At 49.3% G+C, this 27,275-nt stretch overlaps 2 protein-coding genes across 5 annotated transcripts in view; one reads left to right on the top strand and one right to left on the bottom strand.

The window, feature by feature from the left end:
• The first annotated feature begins 68 nt into the window (after positions 1–68).
• Positions 69–9,754, top strand: PRKAB1 (protein kinase AMP-activated non-catalytic subunit beta 1). Of its 4 annotated transcripts, none has more exons than XM_075434480.1 (8): positions 69–124; positions 890–1,064; positions 1,968–2,134; positions 3,889–3,982; positions 4,987–5,101; positions 7,363–7,496; positions 8,008–8,076; positions 8,155–9,754. In XM_075434480.1, the coding sequence occupies exons 2-8, from the start codon at positions 900–902 to the stop codon at positions 8,230–8,232; spliced, it is 822 nt and encodes a 273-aa protein (XP_075290595.1). In that variant the 5' UTR covers positions 69–124; positions 890–899; the 3' UTR covers positions 8,233–9,754. The 4 variants fall into 4 exon arrangements, with proteins under 4 accessions (XP_075290595.1, XP_075290596.1, XP_075290598.1 ...); XM_075434481.1 differs by lacking the exon at positions 69–124 and adding an exon at positions 138–248; XM_075434483.1 differs by lacking the exon at positions 69–124 and adding an exon at positions 153–240.
• A 3,455-nt stretch (positions 9,755–13,209) lies between these two features.
• Positions 13,210–27,275, bottom strand: part of CIT (citron rho-interacting serine/threonine kinase) — a 77,998-nt gene continuing 63,932 nt past the window's right edge. The window contains exons 36-47 of the mRNA XM_075434457.1: positions 26,954–27,123; positions 25,859–25,939; positions 25,513–25,648; positions 23,490–23,629; positions 22,529–22,621; positions 20,134–20,242; positions 19,880–20,008; positions 18,955–19,035; positions 18,261–18,339; positions 17,963–18,145; positions 16,759–17,062; positions 13,210–16,279 (exon numbers count right to left, since the gene is read on the bottom strand). Coding sequence (XP_075290572.1) covers positions 16,256–16,279; positions 16,759–17,062; positions 17,963–18,145; positions 18,261–18,339; positions 18,955–19,035; positions 19,880–20,008; positions 20,134–20,242; positions 22,529–22,621; positions 23,490–23,629; positions 25,513–25,648; positions 25,859–25,939; positions 26,954–27,123 — 1,529 coding nt within the window. The 3' untranslated portion in view covers positions 13,210–16,255. The remainder of the gene's footprint in view (positions 16,280–16,758; positions 17,063–17,962; positions 18,146–18,260; positions 18,340–18,954; positions 19,036–19,879; positions 20,009–20,133; positions 20,243–22,528; positions 22,622–23,489; positions 23,630–25,512; positions 25,649–25,858; positions 25,940–26,953; positions 27,124–27,275) is intronic.

Raw genomic sequence — 27,275 nt, 5'->3', positions numbered from 1 at the left:
CTCGCCCGCCCCGGAACCTTGCGCGCCGGGCTCGGGTTCTACCCGGGGCGGCGGCCCGGGCGCGCGGGGGCCGGAAGCGGAAGCGCGGCGGAGGCGGGCCGGCGGCGGGCAGCGGAGGCGGGAGGTGGGCCCGGCGCTGGGCGGTGCGGGACGCCGCGGGAGCGGGCGGCGGCCGCGGGAAGGGCTGCTGTGGGGACGGCCGTGCCCGGGGGCCGGTGCCCCTCGGCTGCAAAGCCCGGGGTTTGTCGGTGCGCGGGGACGCGGCGGCGGCTCCGTCCGGTTGCGGCCTGCACGGAGGTGCGGCTGGCGGGGCCGGCCGGTCGCTGCCTGAGGGCGGTGCGGTGTGGTTGCACACAGCCCCTTAACATTTGCACCTAGACTTAGGTTTTGTCGCGCCCGTTAAGTTATGTGTCTGTTCAGTTTATTCCCTCCAGTCGCGCACGCTGAGGCCGTGGCTGAGCTGCGCCGCTGGAAGCTGGGCGGCGTGCGGAAACGGGGCGACATCCCATAGACGTACTATTACCCTGCTGGGCCAGGCCCCGTCTCTGCGGGCCCTCGCGGGCCCCTGGACCACCTCTGAGCCGCTGCTCTCCGCCTGTCAGCAGTCTGTCGGATCAGAAGTGGCACACGCGTCCGGTCCAGAGACCAGAGGAAGCCTCCAGTCTTGCAGAGATGCTAGAATATTGAGCTGTAGCTAGAAATTGTCATTTAGTGTCTTTGTTCTGAGTGTGATAGAATTTTAAGATGATAGTGTTTTGGGTTGATCAAGTTTCTTGGGCTCCTCAACTTGAAAACGGGGCCCAGGTCTGCTGAGGAGCCTGCTTTCCTGCCTGCTGGTGTTCTGGTTTCAAAAGTACCTGTGCTAACCTGGCTTTTTCTGCTCTTTGAGGTCCTTAAAAATGGGGAACACCAGCAGCGAGCGGGCCGGACTGGAGCGTCATGGGCATAAGGCACCCCGAGGTGACAGCTCAGCAGGAGCCATGGGTACGAAAGAGGGTGATCGGCCAAAAATCTTAATGGACAGTCCTGAAGATACAGACTTGTTCCACGCCGAGGAAATGAAGGTATTGCTGGGTTGTTCTTGTCTGCTGACATCCCCAGCTTGGGAGTGCCGTCCACGCTGTGCAGTTAGCCACCTGCAGCAGTGCTGGCTTGGAGTTTACGCAAGAAACTATCTCCCTTGCTTCGCGTGCTAGGAAGAGATATTGCACTGACGTTCCAGCAGATAGATATAATGAGTGTAATGTCATGGTTTCCAGCAAGAATTAACTGTAGAAAAACGAAAATGTGACTGGCTTAAAGCTCTTCCCCAGTTCTAAGTACAGGGCCCCGGCTTCCTTCGGAGCATTAATGTTCTTGCAGTCACCAGTGGCATGTGACCTGTCTGTTATTTTCCATATTAAAAGATCTGTTAACTGTTAAAGATCTGTTAACTCAGGATCAAGTGGGTTGTTAGAAACACCTTGCTGTGTGCCGTGTTTCGTAAGAACATGTAACAAAATTGCACTTAGATTTTGGCTGTTGGACAGAGCTGTTTCCTATAGACAACTCGTAATCTCTCGGCCGACTACAAATTTTGTGCCTGCGATATTTGCATCATCTGAATGCTTCTTAAGTGTATTTCTTCTTGATTATTTTTCTCCCTCTTCTCGTATCTGTGTATTTTGAAAACTTGTGAGCTCAAGTTATTTCTTTTTAACCTAATTTAGGCTGGAAGGATGGGGATTATTTTGCCTTCCGCTCTTTCTGCAAGTTTGGAAGGCTGTAACGTCTTTGCAGAATTTGTGCAAATGAACTTGTGAACTGCACCTAGAAATGCACGGTTTTAAATCGCCGTCTGACAAAAACTACTTGTAGGCTTGTACCTTAGATAACTGAATTAAAATTAGAAAAATGCCTTCAGTGAATATAGGTTGTCTAAATCTGCCAGGAAAGAATTCCTTTTAATGAAGACCTTGTGCTTGTAGGCTCCGTTGGAGAAAGAAGAATTCCTAGCTTGGCAACAAGATCTGGAAGTGAACGATAAAACTCCCACTCAAGCTCGACCAACGGTCTTTCGCTGGACTGGAGGCGGGAAGGAAGTTTATTTATCTGGGTCCTTCAACAACTGGAGCAAAATTCCTCTGACAAGGAGGTAACAAACTGCTGCTGCTGTCTCGGCGATGTTCCCCGTGGACTGGGAGTGCTTGGTGCAGTGAGAAAGGTGACGGGTTGGTCTTGTGCTTGGCTTTACCGCTTGCCTGCTCCTCTGCTCAGGCGCTTGATGAGAATCTGACGTGTTGGTTCTTGGATGGCACAGGATGGAGGTTGAGCTGTGTGTCAGTTTTGAAGGAGTGGTTTGTTCGCTCGGCACCACGCACGAATGACCTGAAACAATCCTTGCTGTGCGCTCTCCTGCCTGGGGTAGAGTCAGGGTATGTAAGGTGACGCTGGTTTTAAGCGTCGTGTCTCTGATGGCCCATGTACTTTCTTGCCGTATCATTGGCTTTTGCCCAGCTCAGAAGGATCCGGATTCTGCTTAGGAAACTCTGAGCCTGGGAAACTTAACGAGTGAGGAATAATCTGTGTGAAGGTACTAAGTGCTTTTTCCTGCTAGAGAGCTCTGGAGCTCTGCTGAATTCTGTACCTAGAAAGTATTTCATTTAAACCAATGTTTTTTCAAAAATTTAAAACTTAATGGATGGCGGAGAGTCTGAGTGCAGCTGTTGATCTGAGCCCTGTTGTCTGTCAGCGATGACAGGCCCATGAGAGATTGGGCTCCTGCCGGTTTCTGGTGTTTCTCGTCTCAGTGAGTGGCTGCCTGCGTTGTCATTGCTGCAGAAGCGTCTTCATTTCTTAGGAAACTTGAGAGAGGAGCTCAGTGGCCGGAGGAGACGGAGGGGATGGGAGGATGGCTCTGTGCATGAACAATGTGAAATAAATTATCAAGACAGGAGCTGGAAAAAAAAGCCAGTGGAACATCTGTATTGAACATCTGTATTACTGTCATACTCCAAGTAGAAAGCCTGGGAGATGGGAAATGGTGAAATGAATCTGGAAGAAGGACAAAAAGGTTTCTTTACAAGAGAAAAAAAAAATAGACATGTTTGTTTCTTGTCAGATTAGGTATTCTGGGAAAAGAGATATTTGGACCTCCTTAGAGGCTGGATAAAATCGTGTTATTGAATCCAGTATGCTCAAGTAGAAGAGCTCATTATTCCAAACTGAAATTGCAAAACCAGCTCTGTGATGGTGTGCTTGCGCTCCTTACCTGAGAAGAAGCAAAGAGAGGTCCTGGCATTGTGTGGCCTGTTTGAGTTGTTCACGTGGCATCGAACAGCTTCTCTGAGACGCTGGCAAAGGCTTGTGAAGGATCAGGAAGTTCATGGCACAGGCGTATCAAAATTACCACGCAGCAGCTACTCAGAGCCGAAGTAACTCAGAAGTATTGAGTTGCTGCTTTCATCTTCTGGTCCTTGTTCATCTATTTCATAGCCATTTGTGAAATGCAATTTATGGCGGCAAATACTGAAAGGCAAGGAAATACGAGTAAGCTGATCCTGTTCCACCAACAGGAGCCTCGCAGAGAAAATGAGGTCTCACATACTAACGAGTAACGTAAAGATGTGAGGATGACTTTACAGAAGCTCAGTGCTAATTCCTTGATGCCAGGAACGTGGATGCTAATTTTGGATGTGTTGGGACTTATTGTCACAGGATAAACGATCATTAACATTAATCTTAGTTTGATTTTTTACCTTTAGATTGCATCAGAGATTCTCTTAAATGTGGCGCTGCCTTTTGAAGTTTCTGCGTGCTGAGGAGGCTTGTACTCTGTGTTTGTCACAGTTTATAGATTGATGTCCTTTTCAGAATGTTTCAGGGCTCATTGTTTGTCTTAAATTCCAGTCACAACAACTTTGTGGCAATCCTGGACCTGCCAGAAGGAGAGCACCAGTACAAGTTCTTTGTGGACGGGCAGTGGACACACGACCCTTCAGAGGTAGCGTTTTTTTCAACTCGCTGTATTTATTCACTGAGGCATCTGAAGACGAGAAACTGGCTGGTTTCTCTACCAACAGCTGGCCTTTTCAGAGAGAAAGTATTTATTGGTTAATAACAGAAACTGGCTGTTTAAGCTGGTGAAAGAGGTATTTCTGATCCCCGCTGGCCTGACCTCAAAGGACAGGAGGTTTCGTAACAAACGGGTGACAAGACAAGGTCTCTGGGGTGTTGGTTTCTCAGATATGGTAAGCTTTTCTTGTCTGGTGCCAAACTGTCTTCTAAAGCACTGTGGCACTGCTGACAGCCCAGATCTCTCTGTGCTGTCCTGCATGTGCCAGGATGTTGTTATTGCTGCTGGAGATCTTTTCGTAGTCCAGTAATTGTGCCAGAATCTACCAGGCCTTTTCTTCCTCCTCTGCTATAAAATGAGCTTTAACCCTACCCACCCAGCAGTCCCTGCCTGCCTCAGAACTAACCATTCAGAGCTGCTGGTTCCAGTCTTCTTGCTGTCTCGGCAGGCCTGGCAGAACCTCGCAGAATTTACCTCACAGTAAATTTAGCTCTTTGAACCCTCTGCCCTGGATTCTAGTCTAGTTTTAGTAGTAAACCAGCAGTACCAACCGTATTCTGTCCTGCCTCAGGCCAGGCGGATCTTAGCCTGGCTCTGAAAGCCCCGTAGAACCTAGCAGCAAAGCTTACCTCCTTGTGCCATCATGGTTAACTTTAGCCCAAACGTGGTCCTAGCCTTATCTATGGGCCAAGGATTTATGGAGTGCTGTGGACCTAGCAGGTTCAGCTGACACGCACCCCCTCCGCCCCGTCCTAAATTCTGCACTCGCTCTTAACCTGACGCTGAGCGACGGTGAGCGCTTTTCCTGTCTGGTACTAGCATGTTGGAAAAGCAGTGCCGCTCATTCTCGGTACTGCTCATTGTGTAGTTCTGAGAATCTAGTAGTCCTGCAAGCTTTTTTTTTCTGAATTCTGTGTCTTGTTTCTTCCCAGCCCGTAGTAACCAGCCAGCTAGGTACCGTCAACAACATCATACAGGTGAAGAAAACTGACTTTGAAGTATTCGATGCTTTGATGGTGGACTCCCAGAAGTGTTCAGACCTGTCTGGTATGAGCTCACTGGTAATTTTATCTCACACTTTTTAGAGCTGTTAAAAATTCCATCTTCCTTTTTGTCTGGAGTTAAAGCTCCCGAGTAAATTAATCTCCACTTTTGTCAGGCGCTGTGGACGTGTGCAGGAATCACAAATGCATGCAGGAAGAATGTGGAGTGCACAGAGGAGGCAGCCTCTGACAGAGCAGCGCAGGTCGCTGTGGATCTGGTTGGGAGGCTCCCCATGCCGGCTTCCTCTGCTGAGGAGATGGGTCGAGGAGGGCAGAAGTTGCACACTGAGAAGCAGAAATTAGGTGTATCGTAGCAGTGCTAAGGCAGTCTCAGGAATATGGCATATCCTCTCAGTTTAGTATTAATTATCTATATCTTAGAAAAATATAAAAATGCTATTTTTGCCTTAACTTTCATATTCTAGTGTAACAGAAGAGGGGTAAGATTTAGCTTGAAACATCTCTTGAGATCAGCCTTGCCACCTCTGCTGTATAGACCTGTGTAGGGATGGAGACCGTGATGGAAGTGGTACCCTAAATCGTCCGTCGAAGACCTGTCCTTAGACCTGGGGCAGAAGGTGTGGTTGGTTTTTGCTCTGTGCAGCTTTGCCCTGGACAAAGCCGTTTTGGAGAAAGAGTGTGATTTGTGAGACTTGGGCAGTACAAGAAGCCAGGAGGAGATTCTAGCAGATGCGTCCCCGCCACGTGCTGTAACACCCTTTCCTTACGTTGCTTTAGACTCTGCAGAGCCCTTTCTGTTACCCCGTCCCTGCACAGGGGTCACAGCTGCCTTTTACCTGTGCATGCCATGGGTTTAGTGCTGCTCTTGGAGGGAACGTTGTGGAGCAATGTTTTCTGTTGAATGTTTGCTGGAGAGGTGCTGGGCAGAGGTGAGGGTGAAGTTCTTGGAGCGTAGCATAGGGCCCCTCGGAACTCCACCTCCGTCTTCACGGTAGTCCCAGGTCAGACTTCGGGCATCTTCGATCAGTTCTTGGGCAGGGACTGATCCTCTGGCACTGCATCAGCGGCTGCAGTTCTTGCACTTACATGCGATTGATTTCTTTTGGCCGCATGTTCGTTTGGTTCATTCGGTGGATAAGGAATTGGCTGGATGGTCGCAGCCAAAGGGTAACGGTCAACGGCTCAATGTCCGGATGGAGACCAGTGACGAGTGGAGTCCCTCAGGGGTCCGTACTGGGACCGGTGCTGTTCAATATATTTATCAATGACATGGACAGCGACATCGAGTGTACCCTCAGCAAGTTTGCAGAGGACACCAAGCTGAGTGGTGCGGTTGAGACACCAGAAGGACGGGATGCCATCCAGAGGGACCTGGACAAGCTGGAGAGGTGGGCCTGTGTGAACCTCAGGAGATTCAGCAAAGCCAAGGGCAAGGTCCTACACCTGGGTCGGGGTAATCCCCGCTATCGATACAGGCTGGGGGATGAAAGGATCGAGAGCAGCCCTGCTGACAGGGACTTGGGGGTACTGATAGACGAAAGGCTGGACATGAGCCGGCAATGTGTGCTGGCAGCCCAGAGAGCCAACCGTGTCCTGGGCTGCATCAAGAGAAGCGTGGCCAGCAGGTCGAGAGAGGTGATTCTGCCCCTCTACTCTGCTCTGGTGAGACCTCACCTGGAGTTCTGCGTTCAGCTCTGGAGCCCTCAGCACAAGGACATGGAACTGTTGGAGCGGGTCCAAAGGAGGGCTACAAAAATGATGCGAGGGCTGGAGCACCTCTCCTAGGAGGACAGGCTGAGAGAGTTGGGCTTGTTCAGCCTGGAGAAGAGGAGGCTGCGGGGAGACCTGATTGCAGCCTTTCAGTACTTAAAGGGAGCCTACAGGAAAGATGGGGACAATCTTTTTAGTAGAGACAGCAGTGACAGGACGAGGGGTAATGGTTTTAACCTAAAACAGGGTAGGTTTAGACTGGATATAAGGAAGAAATTCTTTACAATGAGGGTGGTGAAACCCTGGAATGGGTTGCCCGGAGAGGTAGAGGAGGCCTCATCCCTGGAAACGTTCAAGACCAGGTTGGACAGGGCTCTGAGCAGCCTGATCTAGTTAGCGGTGTCCCTGCTCGCTGTGGGGGCGTTGGACTAGATGACCTCTAGGGGTCCCTTCCAACCCAAAACTTTCTATGATTCTATGATTCTGTGTTCCTGGATGTGAAAATTGTTTTGGACTGCTGGTGAAAACGTACCTGCAAAGAGCAGATATTCTTACAAACTATTTACGAATAAATATTCAACATCTTTCTGACAGAGCTGTCGAGTTCACCCCCAGGCCCGTACCACCAGGAGCCCTATGTGTGTAAGGCAGAGGAGCGTTTTAAATCGCCGCCTATTCTTCCCCCGCACCTGCTGCAGGTCATCCTGAACAAGGACACGGGCATTTCTGTGAGTACCGGAGCTTGCTTTGCTGAGTGGTGGCCGCGAGGGTGTGAACAGGTGGGGAACAAACCTGGGCATGGGGCGGGGACAGGCAAGGAAACGCCTCAGAGTCGTTGCCATGTCTGTAACTTCCTTATCACGTACGTCCAGATGGATCCATCTGAAGTAAAGTTATTTTTCTACTTGACTGTCTTCAAAATTGAAAAGGAAACTAGATGGCTGTCGTACTCCCCGAAACCCGAATCTGCCCACTGCGACACTCGTAAAGGGCAGAAGCACGTAGGAAGTCCCTGAGGTCTGCTGGGCGACGGCAGCGAGGGCGCAGAGGGTTCGCCCTGGAGGGGTCTGGGATTGTTCTGAGCCTGTGTCGACGTCTGTTGGCGGACTGGGCGCGAGAAGCAGTGCAATGTGTCTGAGGGTGTGGCTCTGTACAGACACTGTTTGTCGCCCGTCTGCTGTGACGAGTAAACTGTGAGGTCTGTCGTTTTCACACTGTCTCACCTTCTCTTTTCTCCAGTGCGACCCTGCTCTACTCCCTGAACCCAACCATGTCATGCTGAACCACCTCTACGCGCTTTCTATCAAGGTGAGAGCCCAGGGCACGCTCTGCTCACTTGCAGCTTGGAGATAACCGTGTGTCTCACCTGTTTTCCATCTCCTGTAGGACGGAGTGATGGTGCTCAGCGCTACGCATCGTTACAAGAAGAAGTACGTGACCACTTTGCTGTACAAGCCAATATGAACATCGCAGTAGTTTGTGACCAACTGTTCTGGGCCAGAGTCTCAGAAAAGAAATCCTTCTCTTAACCAAACGTACTCCTGCTCCGTGCTGTAGCAAACGAACTCCGATTTCGTACTGAGACTTCCAGGTTCTCCTGTAGTTGCCTTATTTTCCCAGTCCCGCCTTGGAAGTTCTCGGAGAAGGCTGCTGCGTGGCAACTGGCAAAGGTGTCGGTGCCCATTGTCAGCTCAGTTAAAAACCCACCCAGTGAATTAGGCTGGAAAATGTTGGGGCAGCAGCAGGCGAAAGACCTTTAGCGGTGCCGCACACTGTAAGTAACAGCCAGGCCAGCCCAGACGGTTCGGGATTCTGGTGGAATCTTACTTGAGCTCAACACTTGGCAACGTCGAGCCCCGTGCTGCTTCCTAACTCATCAAACACGCGGTGATTTCAGCAGCGAGTTCCAAACGTGCACGGCTGCAGTGAGTCAGAATATCGATGACCTTTTTGTAGCAGCCTTTCTAGGCAAAAAACCAGCGACACAATCACCAGCAAGCCCCCTGGTAGTTTACAGGAGACTGGGGTGCACGGTTTCTGCCGGGAGTAGCTCTGTTGCTTTTTCTCTTCCTGAGAACTGAAATGCAGCTTTTCCCCTGTGGAACGTCTGGTACAGGAAGACTGTTGTTTTCAATGGCTGGATTTTTCTGTCAATCATAAATGTGTCTTGCAGTGATCTGCTTTTTGAAGCCAGTTTCTCTTGCGGTCACTGAGGACTTCCTTACGCTGGGGTAGGCAGCTGCGAGGAAATCGATGTGCTCCTCCGTGCAGGGGGTCGTTCTTCAGGAACAGCCCAAAGGTGACTGCCAGTCGCCTGTATCCCAGCGGCCAAACTTGCCCCTTGGCCTAAGCGGTTGCAGCATGCTGGATGCCACGGTGCTGCGCCCTGCTCTGCCCAGGGCGAGAGGTTGCCGCGTTGACCATGGGTATAAAATCCCCGGTGCTTCCACCGCCGGGGCTGTGGGGATCTCTGCAACTTTTTATGCTGCTCGTATTTTCTACCTGGTTATAGTAACGCCAGGTTGCCTGGACTTGGTGTTGGCAGCCTGTTTTGTCCCAAAACAATGCAGCGTGCATGCAGACCTGCCTGCTGGCGTGCCTGGGCCTGCCCCGGAGGAGCCAGCTCCGGAGGTGCCCTACTGGGTGCCCCCCTCTGTTTTTCAGTGCCTGAGAGCACCCATGACTGTGCCAAGGCTGAGCAGCGCCCGCCCGGCTGCGGGGAGGAGCACGTGGTGCGGGTCTGTGAGGAGTCAGCGGGGCCAGAAGCTGCAGCGGGCAGCGTGCGGCGGGAGGGTGTTGCCGTCCCCGGGGCTGGCCGCCAGCCTGGTTGCAGCTTCCGGAGCAGCTCAGTAGGTCTGGGTCTAGTGCAATGGTTTCCTCTGAAAACTTTCCGTTCTGTGCTACGGATGGTATTTGGTATTCTGAAATACAGAATTGCTTTATGTTTTCAGCCTCTTTAGAAACAAATAAAACATTTTCAAGAAAAGGGGGTGACTCGCTTTGTTATTGACCTTCCCAGCTTTGGTAACCTCAGCTGCCTCAAGTTGTTGGTTTTTTATAACCTGTGGTTGCCTGATTGCAGTTTCGTGCCACAGTGGCTTGTGCAAAGCTTTTAATTCATAGGGGCAGCTGGAAACACCTTGTCCACTTGCAATTAATGAGCAAAGAGGACGAGGGAGGTGTCAGTGTGCGTTTGTGCTGTAAGGTTTACAGGAAGAACAGGAGTCCGGTTACTTCCACGCTCCGGCGATCCGCTCCTTAGGGCTGAGCAGCTCGGTACTGGCCTTACCCCTCCCGTCGGCCTCGCTCCTCCAGCCACCCGCTCTTCCCCGGACTTGTTTTATCCAAGCTGTCGCCTCGGCAGCAGGCGATCACAGCTTGGATCGGGTGTGTGGCGTCACAGGTGCGTGAGGCGTGGAAGGGGATGAGGCTGGGCAGCGGGACAGTTACTGGCAGCAGGAGAGGCTGGGGGTGCGTGAGCAGCGCCAGCGCCTGCAGAGCAGCGGGTGCTGGGTGCTCTGCCCGGGGCTGGAGGTGCGGGCAGGGCTATGGGAGATGTGGTGGAAGCAGAGCAGAGTGGAGCAGTTGGGGTTAACTGGCTGAACAGGACGACCTCTTGTTGGGATGTGAGCTCACCCTGTCAGAACACCTGGAAGTTCAAATGCAGAAGTGTGTGGTGGTGGAGAGCCGTGTGACCACAGCCATTGCTCGTCAGCTCCCTGCCACAGAGAAACCTGATGCTTAAATAACCTTAAATAATGATGTTAAACAACGGCTTCTCCTTCGCGGCAGCGAGGCTGTGCCCGTTCCTGATGCCCTGCAGGGCAACGACGTGGTCGCACAGCAGCAGTGTGAGGGCTCTCTGGTGAACACGCTCTGCTGTCGGCGTGGTGAACGCCTCAGGGTCTGCAATGGAGCCGTTCAGTGGGTGGAAGGAGGGCGGAGGACCCTGCACCAGGCTGTGACCGTGTCTTCACTCAGCCAAGGCACGTGCGTACGCAGGGCTGGGCCATGGCACCCGCAGCAACTGCTCCAGGCTCGTGGCGGGGCCGAGCTCTGCAGCAGTGCCGCTGCGTGCCATGGTGACGGCAGTTGCACTGAATCCCAGAATCACGCAGAATCCCAGCATGGCAGGGCCTGGAAGGGCCCTCTGTGGGTCACCCAGCCCAACCCCCTGCTGAAGCAGGATCACCCAGAGGAGGCTGCACAGCACCGCGTCCAGGCGGGGCTGGAATATCTCCAGAGAAGGAGACTCCACAGCCTCCCTGGGCAGCCTGGGCCAGGGCTCCATCACCCTCAGAGGGAAGAAGTTCTTCCTCGGGTTCAGCTGGAACTTCCTCTGCTTCAGTTTGTGCCCGTTGCCCTTTGTCCTGTCAGTGGGCACCACTGGAAAGAGTCTGGCCCCATCCTCCTGACACCCACCCTGCAGATATTTGTAGTCATTTCTAAGGTCCCTTCTCAGCCTTCTCTTCTCCAGGCTGAACAAGCCCAGCTCCCTCAGCCTCTCCTTGTAGCAGAGATGCTCCAGTCCCCTCCTCATCCTCGTAGCCCTCCGCTGGACTCTCTCCAGTAGCTCCTCATCTTTCTTGAACTGGGGAGCCCAGAACTGGACCCAGTACTCCAGATGGGGCCTCATTAGGGCAGAGTAGAGGGGAAGGAGAACCTCCCTCGACCTGCTGGCCGCACTCCTCCTAATGCACCCCAGGATCCCATTAGCTTTCTTGTCACCCAGGGCACACTGCTGGCTCATGGTCACCCTGTCGTCCACCAGCACACCCAGGTCCCTCTCCGCAGAGCTGCTCTCCAGCAGGTCAGCCCCAGCCTGTACTGGTGCCTGAGGTTGTTCCTCCCCAGGTGCAGGACCCTGCCCTTGCCCTGGTTGAACCTCATCAGGTTCCTCTCTGCCCAACTCTCCAGCCTGTCCAGGTCTCGCTGAATGGCAGCACAGCCTTCTGGTGTATGCACCACTCCTCCCAGTTTGGTGTCATCAGCAAACTTGCTGAGGGCACATTCTAACTCTTCATCCAGGTCGTTGATGAAGAAGTTGAACAAGACTGGGCCCAGTACTGACCCCTGGGGGACACCACTAGTTACCAGCCTCCAACTAGACTCAGTGCCGCTGATGACAACCCTCTGAGTTCTGCCATTCAGCCAGTTCTCGACTCTGGCAGAGCAAGCATCAGCAGAGGAGCAGTGTTGGGGGAGTTGCTCAGCTGTGAGAAGGTATTGGCAGAGATGGCACACCGTGACGCCTCGTAAATGCTTTTAGTGCCAGCAGGGACATGATACAACAAGTTTCTTATGTGAATGACCTAGAATTAATTTTTTGCTAGACGAAAAGAGGAGCTTGGAGGTGGCTTAATAAGTTTGGTTTAGGAGTTTTGTTTTGTTTTTCCCCAATTCAAACCAAATTTTTTCACACGTCAAAGACTAAAGCAGCTGAAACTTTGAGAAACAGAGACCAGAAATAAGGTGAAAGTATCCAAGACTTCACAGTATTTATGGCATCAGGCCCATTAGTTCCTGCTAAGCTTTGTGTTTTGGTGGGGTTTTTTCCCCCCATTTCATGTATGCACGACCCCTTCCACGCTTTCCATCAGTGCTGGTGTGGTGGAACCAGAGGCCAGAAGTAAGGCATTTCTAGAGAGCTTCTGTTTGGTTTTTTTGCCTTATCTCGTGCCTGGGCTGGCGCAGAGCCCTTGGTCCTGGGCCCGCAGCCAGCACCGCACCATTCGCTGCTGCAGCCCCCCCAAAGCTTTGTTCATTTGCCTCGGAAACCAGGGAGTGGGGCCGGGGGGCTGGCGCGGTGATGGCCCCCCCCCCTTGCCTGCTGTTGGGGTGAGCAAGCAGCCAGGGGCCTCTCGGGGCAGGGTGATGGAGCTGAGGTGGTCCCTGGCTCCCCCGCAGCCGCAGCCTTCTTCCCCCCACCCCCTCCTCTTCAGCAGGGGCAGCTGCGGGAGGGCTGGCTCCTGGCAGGGCAGGGGGCTGGAGAAGGAAGAGGTGGGCTGGGGGCTTTGGGGCTGCTGTGGGGTGGGGGTTCTGGTTTCTCCTCCTTTGTTTTGCGCTAGGCTGTTTCCTGCCCGGTGGGCGACTGGAGGAGCTGACGGCAGCGTCTTCCCTAGTGGAAGGGATGAATCAAATCCCTCCAAAGGCAGAAGCTGGAAGAAGAGCTGGCTTCGGTAGCTCGCTTCCACCCCCACCGCCTCTCCCAGTCTGTGCCCCTGCCTTTAGTCTTGGCTGTAGCTCGGAGAGCACGTTTTTTTTTATAAGGCAGGGGCAGAGACTTTTGTAATAGGCGGTTTGGGGACTCCCGGGTCAGCCGTTCCCTCCTGCGTCCAGCAGAAATAGCAAGAGGCCCCTCCCCGCCCCCTGAACTGCCGCACAGGGTGGGGTGGGCAAGCTGACCGCGGATTTGTGCAGGGTTCTCGATAAGCGAAAGGCTCAATAAATAATTTCTTTTTACTCCACCAGTTTCTGGATTATTTTAGTTTTGTTACAATTCTGATCATGCATCATAGGACTGCAACAATGAGCTTTAAATCAGTATTCTTTGTGCACAGTAAAATAGAAATCAAGAAACACTGAACAAGTTAGCGTTTTGTCATATACATCGGATAGTAGGCACGATAGAGAAATCAAGCAGCTGGGAGTTCATGGAGAGCGTTTTCCTGACGCGTGTCACGGAGACCCGAAGGTAAGCGGAGCTGAGTAACCCGCCGCCACCCCAACACCGAGCCCTTTACCGGGGTGAGGGGGCGGGGACGTGCCCAGAACCAAAAACACTGAACAGTAGGAGGACAAATTAAGTTACTGTAGGCAGCAGTGTGAATATTAAAAACCTCTTCCTGTGAAAGAATACTTCAGACCCTGTAAAAACTGGTTCAGTTAAAAATAGATGTATTTACATTTAAGTCTGATCTAGCAAGTTTTCCCAGCAGGTGTGAGCGAAGATGTACAGTAACTCTGCAGGCTGTACTCAGTCGGACTTGAACTGTGAGCCTTGCTGTGGTGGTTTTTTTCTCTAAGGTTGCAGCTGTTGGGCCGTAAAGCACCAGCGTATGACAGCGGGGGGGCTGAGTAACTGTCTCCGTCCGCTCTGCTACCCGTACACTGCTGGGATGAATCCCAAACCTGTCATTAGATCACACTGTTGTTAATTACGATGGGTTTTTTTTCCAGCTCCAGAGGTGTGGGTCATTTACCAGGGCTGCTCACAGGCGTCGGGCTCTACCCCGCTCCCCAGGGCAGAGCGCAGCTGGCGGTGGTTGCAGCTGGCTGCCGCCACAGCAAACGAGTTGGACACAGCCCCCCGTTTGAGGTCTTGTGAACCTGCTCTGTCGTTGTGAAGCCACTCATGCTACTTGTTCAGGGAATGACAACTACTGAAATGCTAAATATTGTCAAGGTTAGCTCTTTGGTAAGCTTCGCCGCCTCTAGATTACACAGCCTCTAACGCTGGGTGCAAGGGGAGGATGGCTGGGTGTCGCTCGGCACAGAAGGAAGCGGTCATTTCACCATGCCAGTCGAGAGAAGTGATTTGTTTTATTTGGTTATTGTTCAACAACAAAGTTCAATACGTTCCAGGTGGAGCTTTGAACTGGCCCTCTGGTTCCCTCCCTTGTCAAGAATAAAAAGGTAATGAAGAAAAATCCTGTACTTCGAGAGACCTAAAACCTCATTTACGCTAACAAGCTTCAACTGCAATTTAAGGTTACAATATTTCTTCATGGGAGCGAGGAGGACGAAGCTGAGGCCCCTCCGGTGTCTGAAGATGGCTGTCCACAACCGCCATTAAAACAAAAAGCTAGTGTTGAAAAACGCACACTTTACAATAAAAAAGTAGAAACCAATTCAATTCCCTTTTGTTACGAATATAAAGTTTCTTGTAAATATGTACAGTCCTTTGCGCTATTTCTATAGCAGGAAGCATTTCACGAACAAGACACAAGAGATACACCTTCAGGACTCGACAAGCCCCTTTCTGAGGTCTTGAAGATCTTCCATGAGATGCAAAGATTTAAAGACTGATCTCAGTGACCTTTCAAAATATTCAGACCAGGAGACAAAAAACTTTCAGCACGTTTCCTGCCAAATCAGCTGCTCTAAAATCACCCACCAGACAAGAGAACGGAACACAATATTCATGAAACTCGCCCGAGGACACTGACAAGGCATTTGATTTTTTCTGGGTTTCTAGAACAGGTTAGCACAGGCTTGCAAGGGACTAGCGGAGGTGTAAGAGTGTGGCCAGGGGAAGACTGGATGCAGTTTTGCTCTTTCCAGTTGTAAAGAACAAGGTTGTTCACTCAGAATGTCGCTATTGCAGATCGAATGGTCAAAACCTGCTTTGAAAATCATCTGCTCTCTGCCTCGTGTTCACAGCAAAAGAGAATAGGAAGCAGCAGCGGGCTCGAGGGCAGCCACGCGGAAGCGAAGGCGCGGGCGTGTTCAGCGGCCGCTCAGGCTGTTCATCATGAGCATCCTCTCGTGCCGTGACCCTCGGCTCTTATGGTACGACAGGTTACAGGCACGCGAGGAGCCAGCCCGGGGCCGCCCGCGCACTGGGGAGCGCGGCACTGGCAGCGCGACGGCGGCGTTTCCGACCGGACCACGTTCAATGCTGGGAGGAGAACGCAAGCGTGGCCGTAATTCTTGTCATAGAATAAGGCTCGTTAACTCTCCGTTGCCAAATTTCCAGAGTGATTAACGGTTATTTTGCAGCGTAATCTAAAGGTTTCGGTTCATTTACAAGTGAGGTACAATACACTACTCAGCAAAGCAACCTAAAAGGCGAGAGCAGCCAGTGATGGTGCAGCAGCATGCAGTGAACTGTCATGCAGAAGACCTGGATAAAGTCTCACACCCCAGGAGCTGATCGGTAACGCACTTTGTCTCAGGGCCGGGCACGTGGGACCGCGTAAAGCGGGGTTCTTCCCTCCCCATCAGAGCTGCTATGGAGCAGTTTTAGTGAGAACAAAATAACTTTCAGAAGTGGCAGGTGAACGGACTAATCGGAAGCAACTTTTCTTGTGTTCTGCAGAGGATATCCAACCACACCTTCTATTGCAAGGCTCCCTCACCTCGGCCCGTCTGCTTCCAGGCCAGCAGGAATCCCCAGCATGTCTCAGAACTACGCCCAATTCTCTGCTAAGGGGTGCTAACCACATCAAAGACCTGGGGTGGGACTCTAGTCCCGTTTAATTTCCTCGATGAACTACCGGGGACTAAGGTGAATACAAAAAGTTCATGAACTGCTTGAAAGAGTAACAGTAGTACAAAGTGCAAAAACAGGAGTGCAGGAAAGTGCAGAGAAATCAACTGAGATGCGAACAATCTTCAAGAGCGTCACGCCTCCCGACGCGGCGCTGGCTGTGGCCCAGGAACGCTGTTGCGGTGACTGGGCAGCAGACGTACGGAGCGCGTATACTCAGTGTATTTCCTTTTTTTTTCCTGCAGGTCAAGATGAGTAACTTTGTCTAGCTGAGACTTACACTGACGACTGGTCCCAGACCTGGCAGACAAACAAAACGACAGTTACAGTGGCACGTATTTTTCTCACATAGGCAGTACATCGCTCAGTGGCAGCAGCTGGGTGAGTGCTCGGTGCCTGCTTGCGTCTAGGTGGCACAATTCTGAGAAAGCCAAGGCCCGTCAGCATCGCTCCGAGCGCAGCAGGCTCCCACGTTCCTTTCTCCAGACATCGGCCCCCTTCAAGTCCTCACTGACTTGATTTCTGCGGGGAAAGGCACCTTTGCATTCAGATCTGGAGGGCTTTAGCCTGCTCCACAGTCACGCTGCTTTTGCAGTTACAGAACAAGCACAAGGGAAGGTGTTCACAGGGCCAGCGAGTGACACCACGTGTGCTCTGTTTTAACAGAGGTTGGGAGCGGGTGAGATTTGATTTGCTCTCGTGCCTTACAGTACCGCCAGCCCTCCTGCAGTACGTGCCTATTCCTGAGAACAGAACAGTTCTCCGGGCTCCTGACTTACCTTGTTGACTTGAGCAAGAGGAGTTCTGGCACCACTCACAGGCATTCGGCCTCGGCTGCTCTCATCGAACAGTCTCCCCGGGGACCTTTCTCTGCGGGTGCTCAGCAGCCGGCCCGGAGATTTCTCCCTCTCCAGTGGCCGCCCAGGTGACTTGTCCCTCCGCAGCTCTGTCCTTCCCTCGCGGTACCGATGGGGTGTGCTTGGTTCTCGAGGGTGGCTCGGACCTTCTGGGGGTCCTGGGCTTGATGCTACCCGCTTGGTTATGTGCTCGTTGTATGTGGGCGGACCTCTCTTGTTAGGGCTGCTGTCATTCAAAAATAATGGACGCGAACAGCTGAGCGACAAAAACCTCATGTTACATTTTCTTTTAGCAGAAATGTAACTTTCCCCAAACACGCAGCAGTGTTCAGGTGCAAAAGCATCAGACCTCCCTGAGCCAAGATAAAAGTGCAAGGACACCTTGACAGCCGAGTAGCTGTTACATTAGCAACGCCAGGAACGTGCCTTAATGAATTGCTAATGCCAGTCACGTCTGCGTATCCAGCCACAAAAGTACACCTTTTCAAGTACTTAAGCAGTATACTTTTCCACATAAAAGTATGCTAAAATTTGACATATGCCTTTTCACATATCAAATTTTCAGTAGCTCCAGGATGTTCAGGCCAGGTCAGGATGAGCTACAGGCCTCAGCTTCTCCATCGGCAGTGCACAGAGGCACTATCAACCCCAGTATTTATTCACCTGTCTGCAGTATCACTGTTCTGCTGAACAGAGCTCGATGCTATCGCAGCTTCCCAGCGCTGTCTCCCTCAGGCATACTCATTCTTTCAGAGGAAGGGGCTCTTGCTTTGCGATTGTTACAGCCAGTCGACGGTTCCTGTCCTACCAGTAACATCAAAGCTCACCAAGCTTTGCGGTCACAGCTATATCGCAATGTAAAAGTACAGCGGCTCAAGATCCCAAAGCATTTGTGGAGATCACCCACATATTCCCACAGAGCTAACGCTTCTTTGCCTTCTGGATTTTAAAACATCAGTGACTCTGCTCCTTGTTCCATTCCAGCATTACAGTAACTGGCTAACGCCAGCCTCTCTCTCTAAGAACGGAACAAGGGCATCCCGCAACATCTGGGGGGGAAGAGCCATCCGGAGGGAAGTTTGCTGCCGCGGTGCACGAGGCCCCTAACACACGGAGTGCATCATACCTGCGTGTGGCAGAAGATCCTCTGTGGTGCTGCTCATTGTTGGTCTCCTTCACCAGATTGCCCTTACAGCAAATCACCCTTAATTTGTCTTGGTAGGAGGAGGCCAAGTAGATAGCTCCAGATGAAATTGCAGGCCCTAGATACCGCGGATTTGGTATCTCCAAGTGGGCTCGTGCAGGAGTTCTGGGTAAAATTGCAGGAAGAAGTCTTTACAATGACACCACTGTACCTTCTCCTGGGAAGCACACAGATTCTGGCAGCACATGCTGTTCGAAGCAACGAAAAGAGAACAACTTACCCTAGAGAAGCTCGTGCCTGAATCTCGATCACTTCAAGGGAATTGAAGTGGGTCACAAAGAGATAGGGCTCCCTGTAGGCTGGAGAAGCATCACAGAGGGAGGAAAACCACAGAAGAAAATTCTCTGTTAAAAACTTCTAAAAAGCATCATTGAGCACAACAGATCCTCACAGCCCCTCGGGAAAACGAGGGGAATATATTAAGACCTAGACACCGTCACTAAATAGGGAGATGCAAGCTGGCAGAATTGTTGCTTTGAAACTATCTGTATCTCAAGAATTTTCCTAACCAAAGTATCATGAAAAAGACATTAAAACCAGACTATGAACTGAACAAAATCCTGTTAGGTAGTGCGAAAGGCCTGAGGGAACCACACCCACGTTGTATACCCTTGACTATTTCAGAAACTTCCAATCATCATTAGAAATTCCACTAGCCAGTTCAGTCACTGTCAGACCAAGAAGAGTAAGGAACCAGAACTTTGGTTTAGTTTTCCTCAAATTATTTGTACTTCAGAAGGTCTACCATTTGGATCTGTAATGACCTTAAATGACGGGAAAATTTCCACGGTTCCTGTGAGAACTGGGAGAGGGAAGAGGAAAGGGAAGCACTGAGCGAAGAATGCCCATCCCACAGGCGTGCTTCCCAGTTTCAGTAATTTCCCTAATCCAAGTGAATGTCCCTCAACACCTACCAAAAGCTAAGGGCAAGCGATTCCACTTCAGATCATCTGTCCTGCTGCGTCTTCCATAGGAATCCACAAAGACACCAAACTCTGCCAAGAAAAGTCATGTCATGTCATGAGCACGTGCCCGAATTTTAGGCATTTCTTTCTGTAGGGACAAAGGCAATTGACCCTGGGCTTTTTAGCAGGGACAGGGTGCTTGCTATCCTGCACATCCTAGAGTGCCGCAATTACTCCGACTGACACTGAATTGGCTAGATGTAGGAGTACTTTCAGCACCCAAAGGTACTGCAATTCTAAGTCTCCCTATACCAATTAAGGTAAGGCTATTATTTAACCTACAGCTGGGAAGACTATGAGGCTCCTACTGATTTTCACCCCAAATCACCGCTAGTGAGCTTCTGAAGGCTGCCTGTGCCTTTCCAAGACACTACCCCAGAGAGTCAACAAAAGCAGCTATACGAAAAAATAACACCCTCTTATTTCATGACAAGATTATTAAAAAGCCTCATCTGTCTGTATGGAAACCAGACAAGGATGCCACATTTGGAAAACCCCTGACCATCTTATCAGGATAATCAAGGACCTGTTTGCACTTCACGCTGACTCCACTCCCTCCCCTTCAGGCACAGAAGCCTGTGTGTGGCAACTGATCCATGGCCGTGGAGAACTTTTCAGCCAGAAGCAAGCTGACCCAAAGCACCTCAGCAAGGGCTGTTTTAGTGCCAAGGCCCTGGCATCTCGCTGTTTGAACCGCCAGGCACCGCTCCTCCAGGGTGTTTAGATTCACAGTCTTGAACAAATACTCCTCACCAGGCACTAGAAGGTCAGCCCTGTTCGGCTTTCCTTCACAGCAGTACTTGGGTACCGTCTGGCAGGTCGTGTACGAGAGAGCAGAGGTAGAGCAACAACCACAGACCCATGCAACACTTACCATGGAAACACAGCAGATACTCCTCCCTCTGCCCCGTTGGGTTCACCTGGATGATACTGACTGGAAAACTGTTGGTGGAAGCAGCGAACACAGCAGAGGCCAAAGTGTGGTCATTTTTATCCAGAAACTCTGCAAAGAGAATGGAGAACACCAGCTTGGTCAGCACCAACTTTTTTTCGTAAATTGCTTTAGAAAAGCCCCGCCAAAAGAATCTGTGGAGCCACTCGGTGCGTTCCTCAGGAAGAGTCTCCTACCTTCCAGCGTATACTGCTTCATCTCAATTTCATAGAACTTGTTGGTTCCAATGATGATGCTGTAAGTGGTCAAATGGATGCAGCTGCAAGGCTCAGAGGTTTCGATCTCCTGGAAAAGAGGAACGTATGGACCAGTATTAGTTCCCTGTAACAGTTTACAGATTTTGCTTATTCTAGAAGATTATATATTGCCACATTTATCTTTATAAAAGGGAGAGACGGCAACCTCAAAGTCACTAAGTCCCTCAAAAGCACACGGAAATGTACTGTTGCTAGAAGAAAAAGTTTTGTTTTGCTGAAAGTGATACGTGCTTGAATATAGACTTGCATATCAGCTCAACTCCAGGTGCTAACCCTACCAAAAACCTCTTCCTTTTGGAAGACTAAGCCATTCTGGAAGATTTTCTTCTGCTCTGTAGCTCAGTTTTATGGAGCAGTAGGGAGTGGCTCCCTGCTTGCAATGGGTCAGAGCCATGCCAGTGACTGCACGTCAGAACAGCATCGGGAGATGACGTAAGACCAGGGCTGAGCAGTTAGGGTTGAACGCTAGGCTTGTCACTATGCAGTCTATCAGCCACAGCTGCCCCAGCTCCAGAGGCGCAGTGCTGGAACCATCGCCTCCTGGCCTGGAAGTCACCAGGAATCAGGGCAGCTGCTAGAAAGGCAGACAGAACATCCCAAGACAACTGCAGCAGGACTGACCCGAGTCGAGTCCCAAACTCTTTATAACCCACGAGGCAGAACTCTTGTCTGTCAGCATGCCCATCACTGTGATTCTCCCAACAGAAAGAATCAGCTCGCTAAAGCATCTCTGCTGGTAACACTCCAGACATCAGCTTGATGGCTCCTTAAGCAAAAGGAAGACAAACACACACGATCTTCCCCCCTCCTTTGTACAACGTATCACAGATATGTTGTCCACCAAGATCTGCATTGTGATTGAGCAGCTAGGATAGCTCTCTAGATCAGCCTACACAACACACAGACCCCCAGATCTTCTGAGGACAAGATTCCTTGCATAATTCCCACTTTATCTGTAAATTTAGTTGGCAGAACAGAAGAGCATATTCTGGGCTTGCTGCCATCTTGTTAGGATCTAAATTCAGTTGTCTGGATTAGCAAAGATAGGGAAGACCTGCCTTCTGAAACACGCCTTCGCATGTTTTGCATGTAAGCCCTCGTCATGGCCCGTGGCACTGTGGAGGTGAATGGCAGCACCGGCAGAGGACGGTGACTGTACATCTTCAGTGTCTCCTGCCAGCTGCTGCTCCGTCGTGAGCAAGAGTTGGTATCAGCCACAATGCTCCAGGTTTACTGGCACCCACAGTGCTTGGGCCAAGATCTTCTCCATCAAACAGGGCTTTACTCCCAAGGAGGCCAGCATCTGGATTACTGTGCCGGCTCTGCTTCCTCACAGCAGCGCAACTGTAGCACTCGCTGGGGATAAAAGCCTCCGTCAAGCCGTAAATTGAACAGGTGCCTCCAAAGTAACCTGCAGAAGCTCACAGGGACATGTAGTTTGACCTGAACATCCTTTAATTTGTGAATTGGAGAGGAGATGAGTTTCTGGGTACCAGTCTGTTTTAAGGCAGGCAGTGTTTAAACTCTCTGTTCCGAGGAGAGAGCCCTAATATTGCTGGTTTTTTCTGGATGTGTATGAGCATATAAAATTTATTCAGGACAACTCACTGGCCTTGTCTTCAAGAAGAATAGCGGGTTCGATGCTCGGCGTTATTACCTGCCTGCAACTGGCTGTCTGAAGACGAATTGCTGTAGTTCTGTTTTTCCTACCCATGCGCGGCAGAACGAAGCAGTATGTGCAGCGGTACCGGGCAGGACCGGCGCTGCAGCTGGACAGGGTTACACACGTGAGATCCACGTCTCACTGCCGTGCTTGCTGGCCAGCAGAAAGCATGCGTATGCCAGAGTAAGTACGGAAAACAGCTGCCTATCCTGTGGTGGGGTAACACCAAACATGCTTTGATTTTCACTGGCACTGTAAACCAACTCAGATACCCATTGCTTTCTAATTGCAAAGAAGAGAGAAGTCATTTGTTACGGATTTCTCCAAAGACAACGGAGGTGAGAGAACACTGCTGGGTAATTAAGAAGAAAGCCTTTTTTGAGTAAATAAGCAAGGGTATGATTACAGCTGAGTCCAGTACCTCAAAAAAATCACGGTTCCCTTCTGTACCTCTCCAAATATGCCAGCTCTTATTACAGGAAATTGCTGCCTACTCCAATTTTAGTCAGTGCACGCTGCAATTTGTTATCATTTTAGCTGGCAAACAAATGTTCTTATGCATGCAAAAAGGTTTAAGACGTTCGCTCCAAAGCAAAGTCTTAGTGCAATATGTGAATTACCTTAGGTACTGAAGGGAATTACTGAGCTTACCTTTCTGATACAGAACTTGCTCAAGCTGTCGTTGTACCGCAGAACCACCACTTTACTGGGCATGGCTGCACAGATACAAAGACCATTCTCAACCTGTGAGGAAAATGACAAGTGTGGTTCAGGATGGTAATACAGAGTAAAATCCAACGCTGAGTGCGTGAAATGGATCTGAGTACCTCTTGACACAAAAAGAGCTTTGCAGAGACAAGCAAGTGTATTTTTAATAGGGTAGTTACTGTGAATTAGTGAAACAATGAAAAGTCTCTTCACATTCTCAAAAAAGAACGTGAATTTGAACTGCTTCTATGATTTCTTTTATACTTGAAAGAACTTAACAAAAAATTAGAAGGTTTTCCACAGAAAAATGTCATTAAAAGGGGATAAGAAATTCAGATAGGTTAGGTCTAAATTTTAACTCCCTGAAAGTGTTATCTTAAGCATCACTTTGAAAATGAATGATGTGCAGTTTGTTATCAAAGTAGTCTGCAGAAGTAATTGTTAGTAAGAATTTTTGCTGTGGCTAAATGTTCCATACTAAAACTGGGAATTAATGTAGATCTCAGGAGTTATCAAGTGACACAAACACCAAAGTAAATTTTCTAGCCTGGAAACTCTTACATGGCTTTCCAGAACAAACAGTGGACGGAATTCACTAACTATAAATCTCAACATTGAAGTCAGCTGTGAGGAGGCAGTTATACCATGCTATGCTGTATCTCTTATTATTTAGCAGCTTAGGCTACGCCATGTCATCCTGAGTGGATTTATTCATATCGGTAGTCGATCCTCCACCCAGCCTCCAGCTCAGCCTCTCCTCAGCCCCCATACTCTTTTTATTTGAAGAAAAACGTTTAAATCAAGAATACAGACCTTGGATTTGTTGCCAGTGAAATGAAGATGCTGATTTGAACTCGGTGCAGTCTAAAGGGTGGTCTGGGGGCACCAGGGAGCTGTATCTTACCTTGCCAGCAGCAAAAAGGTGACATCCTTTGACAGCCTCAAAGACATTTGGTGAGATATCGGGCTGGGCTGGGAGGTGAGACTGGGCTAGAGATTGCTTCACTTTCTTTACATCAACCAGACACAGAGCCCTTTCTTCTCCTGGAAACAAAAATGGTTACATTGCATCAAGGGTAAACTCCCTGTTCTCTACAAAAGCGTGTTCTGTTACCTAAGCAGCAGCTTATCACAGGCAGTTACTGTGGTAACAGTCACAAGGTACCATGTGGAATTAATTTCATATTATTCCCATTAAAAGTGAAACACAAAACTTGCAAAAAACCAAGCACACAACAGGCAGCAGATCTGCTGGGAGAACAACCATTCTCTGCGGGGGTTATTAGTGTTGCTAAGGGCTAGCAGACCACAGTAACAGTGGCCTCTCATTAGGACACTATTCAAAATTAGCCAGGAAGTTTTGTTTCACCCTGCAGAACTTATTAACGTAAAAGCTGCTTTGGCGCCTCTGTGCCAACAGAACTGGCAATGGGCTTCCGCATAGTGCCCTAATAAATCGCACTATAGACCAAGCCCAATTCCTCTCAGAAGTCTAGTGATACAGTAACATAGCCTTCTCCTAATTTGTTTTTCCAATTGCTTTTTTTCTACCACTGTGAGACAAATAAAGCATGGACAGCTTAACCCTTTACAAGGGGAAATATGTAGAACAAACAGAACAAGACAGAGAATTTGTTTTTCATTCCCTGCAAATGTCATACAGACACTTGATAATTTGGGCTTTCAGATGAAGATACGCCCTGACGTTCAGCACGCCTGCATCAGTGTAGGCACGATTATCTCTGGAAAACCACAGATGGAGAGACTAAAGCCAGTGTTCCTTTCGTAAGGGAATCTTGAACAAACCATGAAAAAAAGCCCCCATTTTGTTACATGGATTAGTGTTTAGAGCAAGAGAGGTGAAGAGTTGTTGGCCCTAGGCCACAGCGATAACATCATGGTCCTCAGGTGGTTAACTATGTTAAAAAAAGGTTATGTAGTGATTAGGAAGAGATGTGCTCACTGATCAGCTCAACACTTTAAATTTAAATTGAACTTAAAATGACAACTAACCCCTAAGCTGGAAATGTTTTGTCTCTAGTTCCTCCCTCCCTTAGCTTTGGAAACTAAGAAATCACTTTCTCGAGAAGGTTTAACTGAGCCTTCATTCACATATTCATTTACACGAAAACCTCAGACAATACTGTGTTAACCACAGTAATTGATTCCTGATGATACACTGATAAAAAAAAAGAGAAAAAAGCCTGGCCCTTTGGCACCACAGTACCTCTAGCAGTTACCCTTGTTTCGGCTGGGATAGAGTGAATTTTCCTCCCGGTACCTGCTGTGTTTTGGATTCAGTACAAGAAGAGCGTTGATAACACTGACGGTTTTAGCTGTTGCTAAGAAGTCAAGGGCGTTCTCCAGTCTGCCATGTTCAGCTAATGAGCAGGTGGGCGGGGGCACAGCCAGACAGACAGCCAAGCTGGCCAATGTAAGTATTCCATGCCATGGACACCGTGCTCAGTTTATAAATGGGGGTTGGCTGGAGGGCAGGAATTTCCTTTTTGCTGTGAATCCTTTTTTTTTTTTTTTTGACCCTGGGAGTTCAGTGTTTTTCGGGATGTCTGTGCAATTCACGAAATCCACAAGTCCCGGGTTCCACTATCGCTGCTTGGGGACTGACTGCACAACTGGTCATTGGGTGGTGGTAAAATTGTATTGTCTATAGTTTGTTTTGCATAATTTTTATTATTATTATTATTAGTAGTAGTAGTATTTCCTTTGTTGTCTTATTCAACTGTCTTTATCTCAACCCACGAGTTTCCCCTTTTGTCCATTCTCACCATCCCTCGGGAGGGGAAGAGGAGGGGTGAGCGAGCGGCTGTCTGATGCTGAGTTGCCAGCTACCGAGTTAAACCATGCCAGAATACAAAGCAATTACCACACATTTACTGCAGGACAAATGGTAACATATAGTGCCCTACCTGCTATCATGAGTAGCTTCTCCAGATCCTTGATGAGGTGAATTTGGAAGACAGCTCCCATTCCTGGGATGTGCGTTAAGGAATTCTTCAGTACATTCAGGGCATAGAGACCTTCTTCTGCACCCACCAGCACGACCTACAGCGACAATAGGAAACAAGTGAAAGCAGCACTACATGCAGATAACAAGGAATGCTCCAAGAGCAAACCTGGACAATACTGTTTACCAGTGAAGGGAAAAATAAACCAACAAACAAGTATATAGTTACACATATTCCTCTTAAGATATCGTTTCCATGAATGAAAATACCCAATACTCAGCAAAGCCCAGCTGCACAGTATCATTACCTGGTCACTGAAGGGCATTGTGCAATTTATATCCAAACGGTCTTCACCCTCCAGCTTCAGCAGGGAGTTTCCAAGCAACTTCTACAAACGACAAAAAGATTTTGTTGTTGTTGTTGAGTCAATCTTTATTTCCTTATTAGTATTTTAACAATGTAAGGCCATCATTTCAGACAGGCAAAAAGCTTGGCACGGATTTCTTTATCTCAGAAAGTTAAAAATTTCAGGGATACTGTCTACAAAAGAATTAGTAAACTTCTGTCTACCTGAAACAGTCGTCAAACCCATCAGAATCAACCTAGAATCAGACAGAACCTATTGTTGTCCCTATCCTTTCCATTTCCCCCAGTCTCCTGCAATGGGGCCGTGAAATTTGCCTCAGGGAAGTATTGAAACAAAAAGTCCAAATGTTGGTGGGAGCATGCATTTTCCTCAGAGAGGATGCATTTTCCTCAGAGATACAAAGAATGCTAGCATGAGAAAACTGACGATGCCCTGCTAGTCAGATATTCCCTCCCTCCAGAGCTACCATCCTAACGTACAATGCCACAGAATCAAATCTCCTTTTAGCAGAAAATACAGGGTTACCAGTGCAACAAAGATGAAAAAGGCTATCCAAAACAAACCCAAACCCATTTAACCTCTTATTCTTATCAGGAACAAAACTTAAAAGTGAAAAACACACACACAGCCTGCCCCCACAACAAACAGAAAAATCCTGATTCCCTAAGAATGGGAGAGGAGGAAGCTTTTTTGCTTTGCTTTTCTTTCTTTCATTCCTTCAAGGTTTGCTCATTCGATATGGTACATTATGGGATTGGATTTAAACCATGTCCTAACGGCTCTTTCTTCCTTTTCTGTTTGTTAAAGAGATGTAATTTTAGGATCCTCTTATTCCCCAAGTCTGAAGAAGGGTATTGTGATATAAAGCATCGGTCACAATGAATGAGTTTCCTGGTACTCCTATCATACATCATAAGGCAGAAATAATAACTTACCTTCAGTTAAACCTCAGCATGTCAAATACCAAAAAATTATTTTTCAAAACTCTGCTCCCTCCCAGAATATTTTATTATTGAATGAAACTTTTATACTCACAGCATCAGCCTCAGCTTTTTCTCTGGAAACTCTCCCACCTGCCACTATTGATTCCAGTGCTGTGACCCAGCGCTGTTTGTCAGGGAAGCTGGGTGCTAACAGGTAGAGTGTTCTACCAGGCCAGCAAGTGGTGTGTGGATGAGACTCCAATTTTAGGATATATGGCACATCTGAGATGTTATATAGATAGAATAAGACTTAGATTAGTTTTTGGAACACTGTCAGTGGACTTAAAATCAACACCTTTCAGCCTCATTGGAGAGAAGTTGTATTTCTCATGATGTGTTACCATGGCAATTTATACATAGGTTTCTCCTTTACA

The sequence above is a fragment of the Opisthocomus hoazin genome, chromosome 13, assembly GCF_030867145.1.
Source record: "Opisthocomus hoazin isolate bOpiHoa1 chromosome 13, bOpiHoa1.hap1, whole genome shotgun sequence".
NCBI classification, from domain to species: Eukaryota; Metazoa; Chordata; class Aves; order Opisthocomiformes; family Opisthocomidae; genus Opisthocomus; species Opisthocomus hoazin.
Note: the sequence above shows the minus strand (reverse complement) of the source record. Positions and strands in the feature narration are given on the sequence as shown.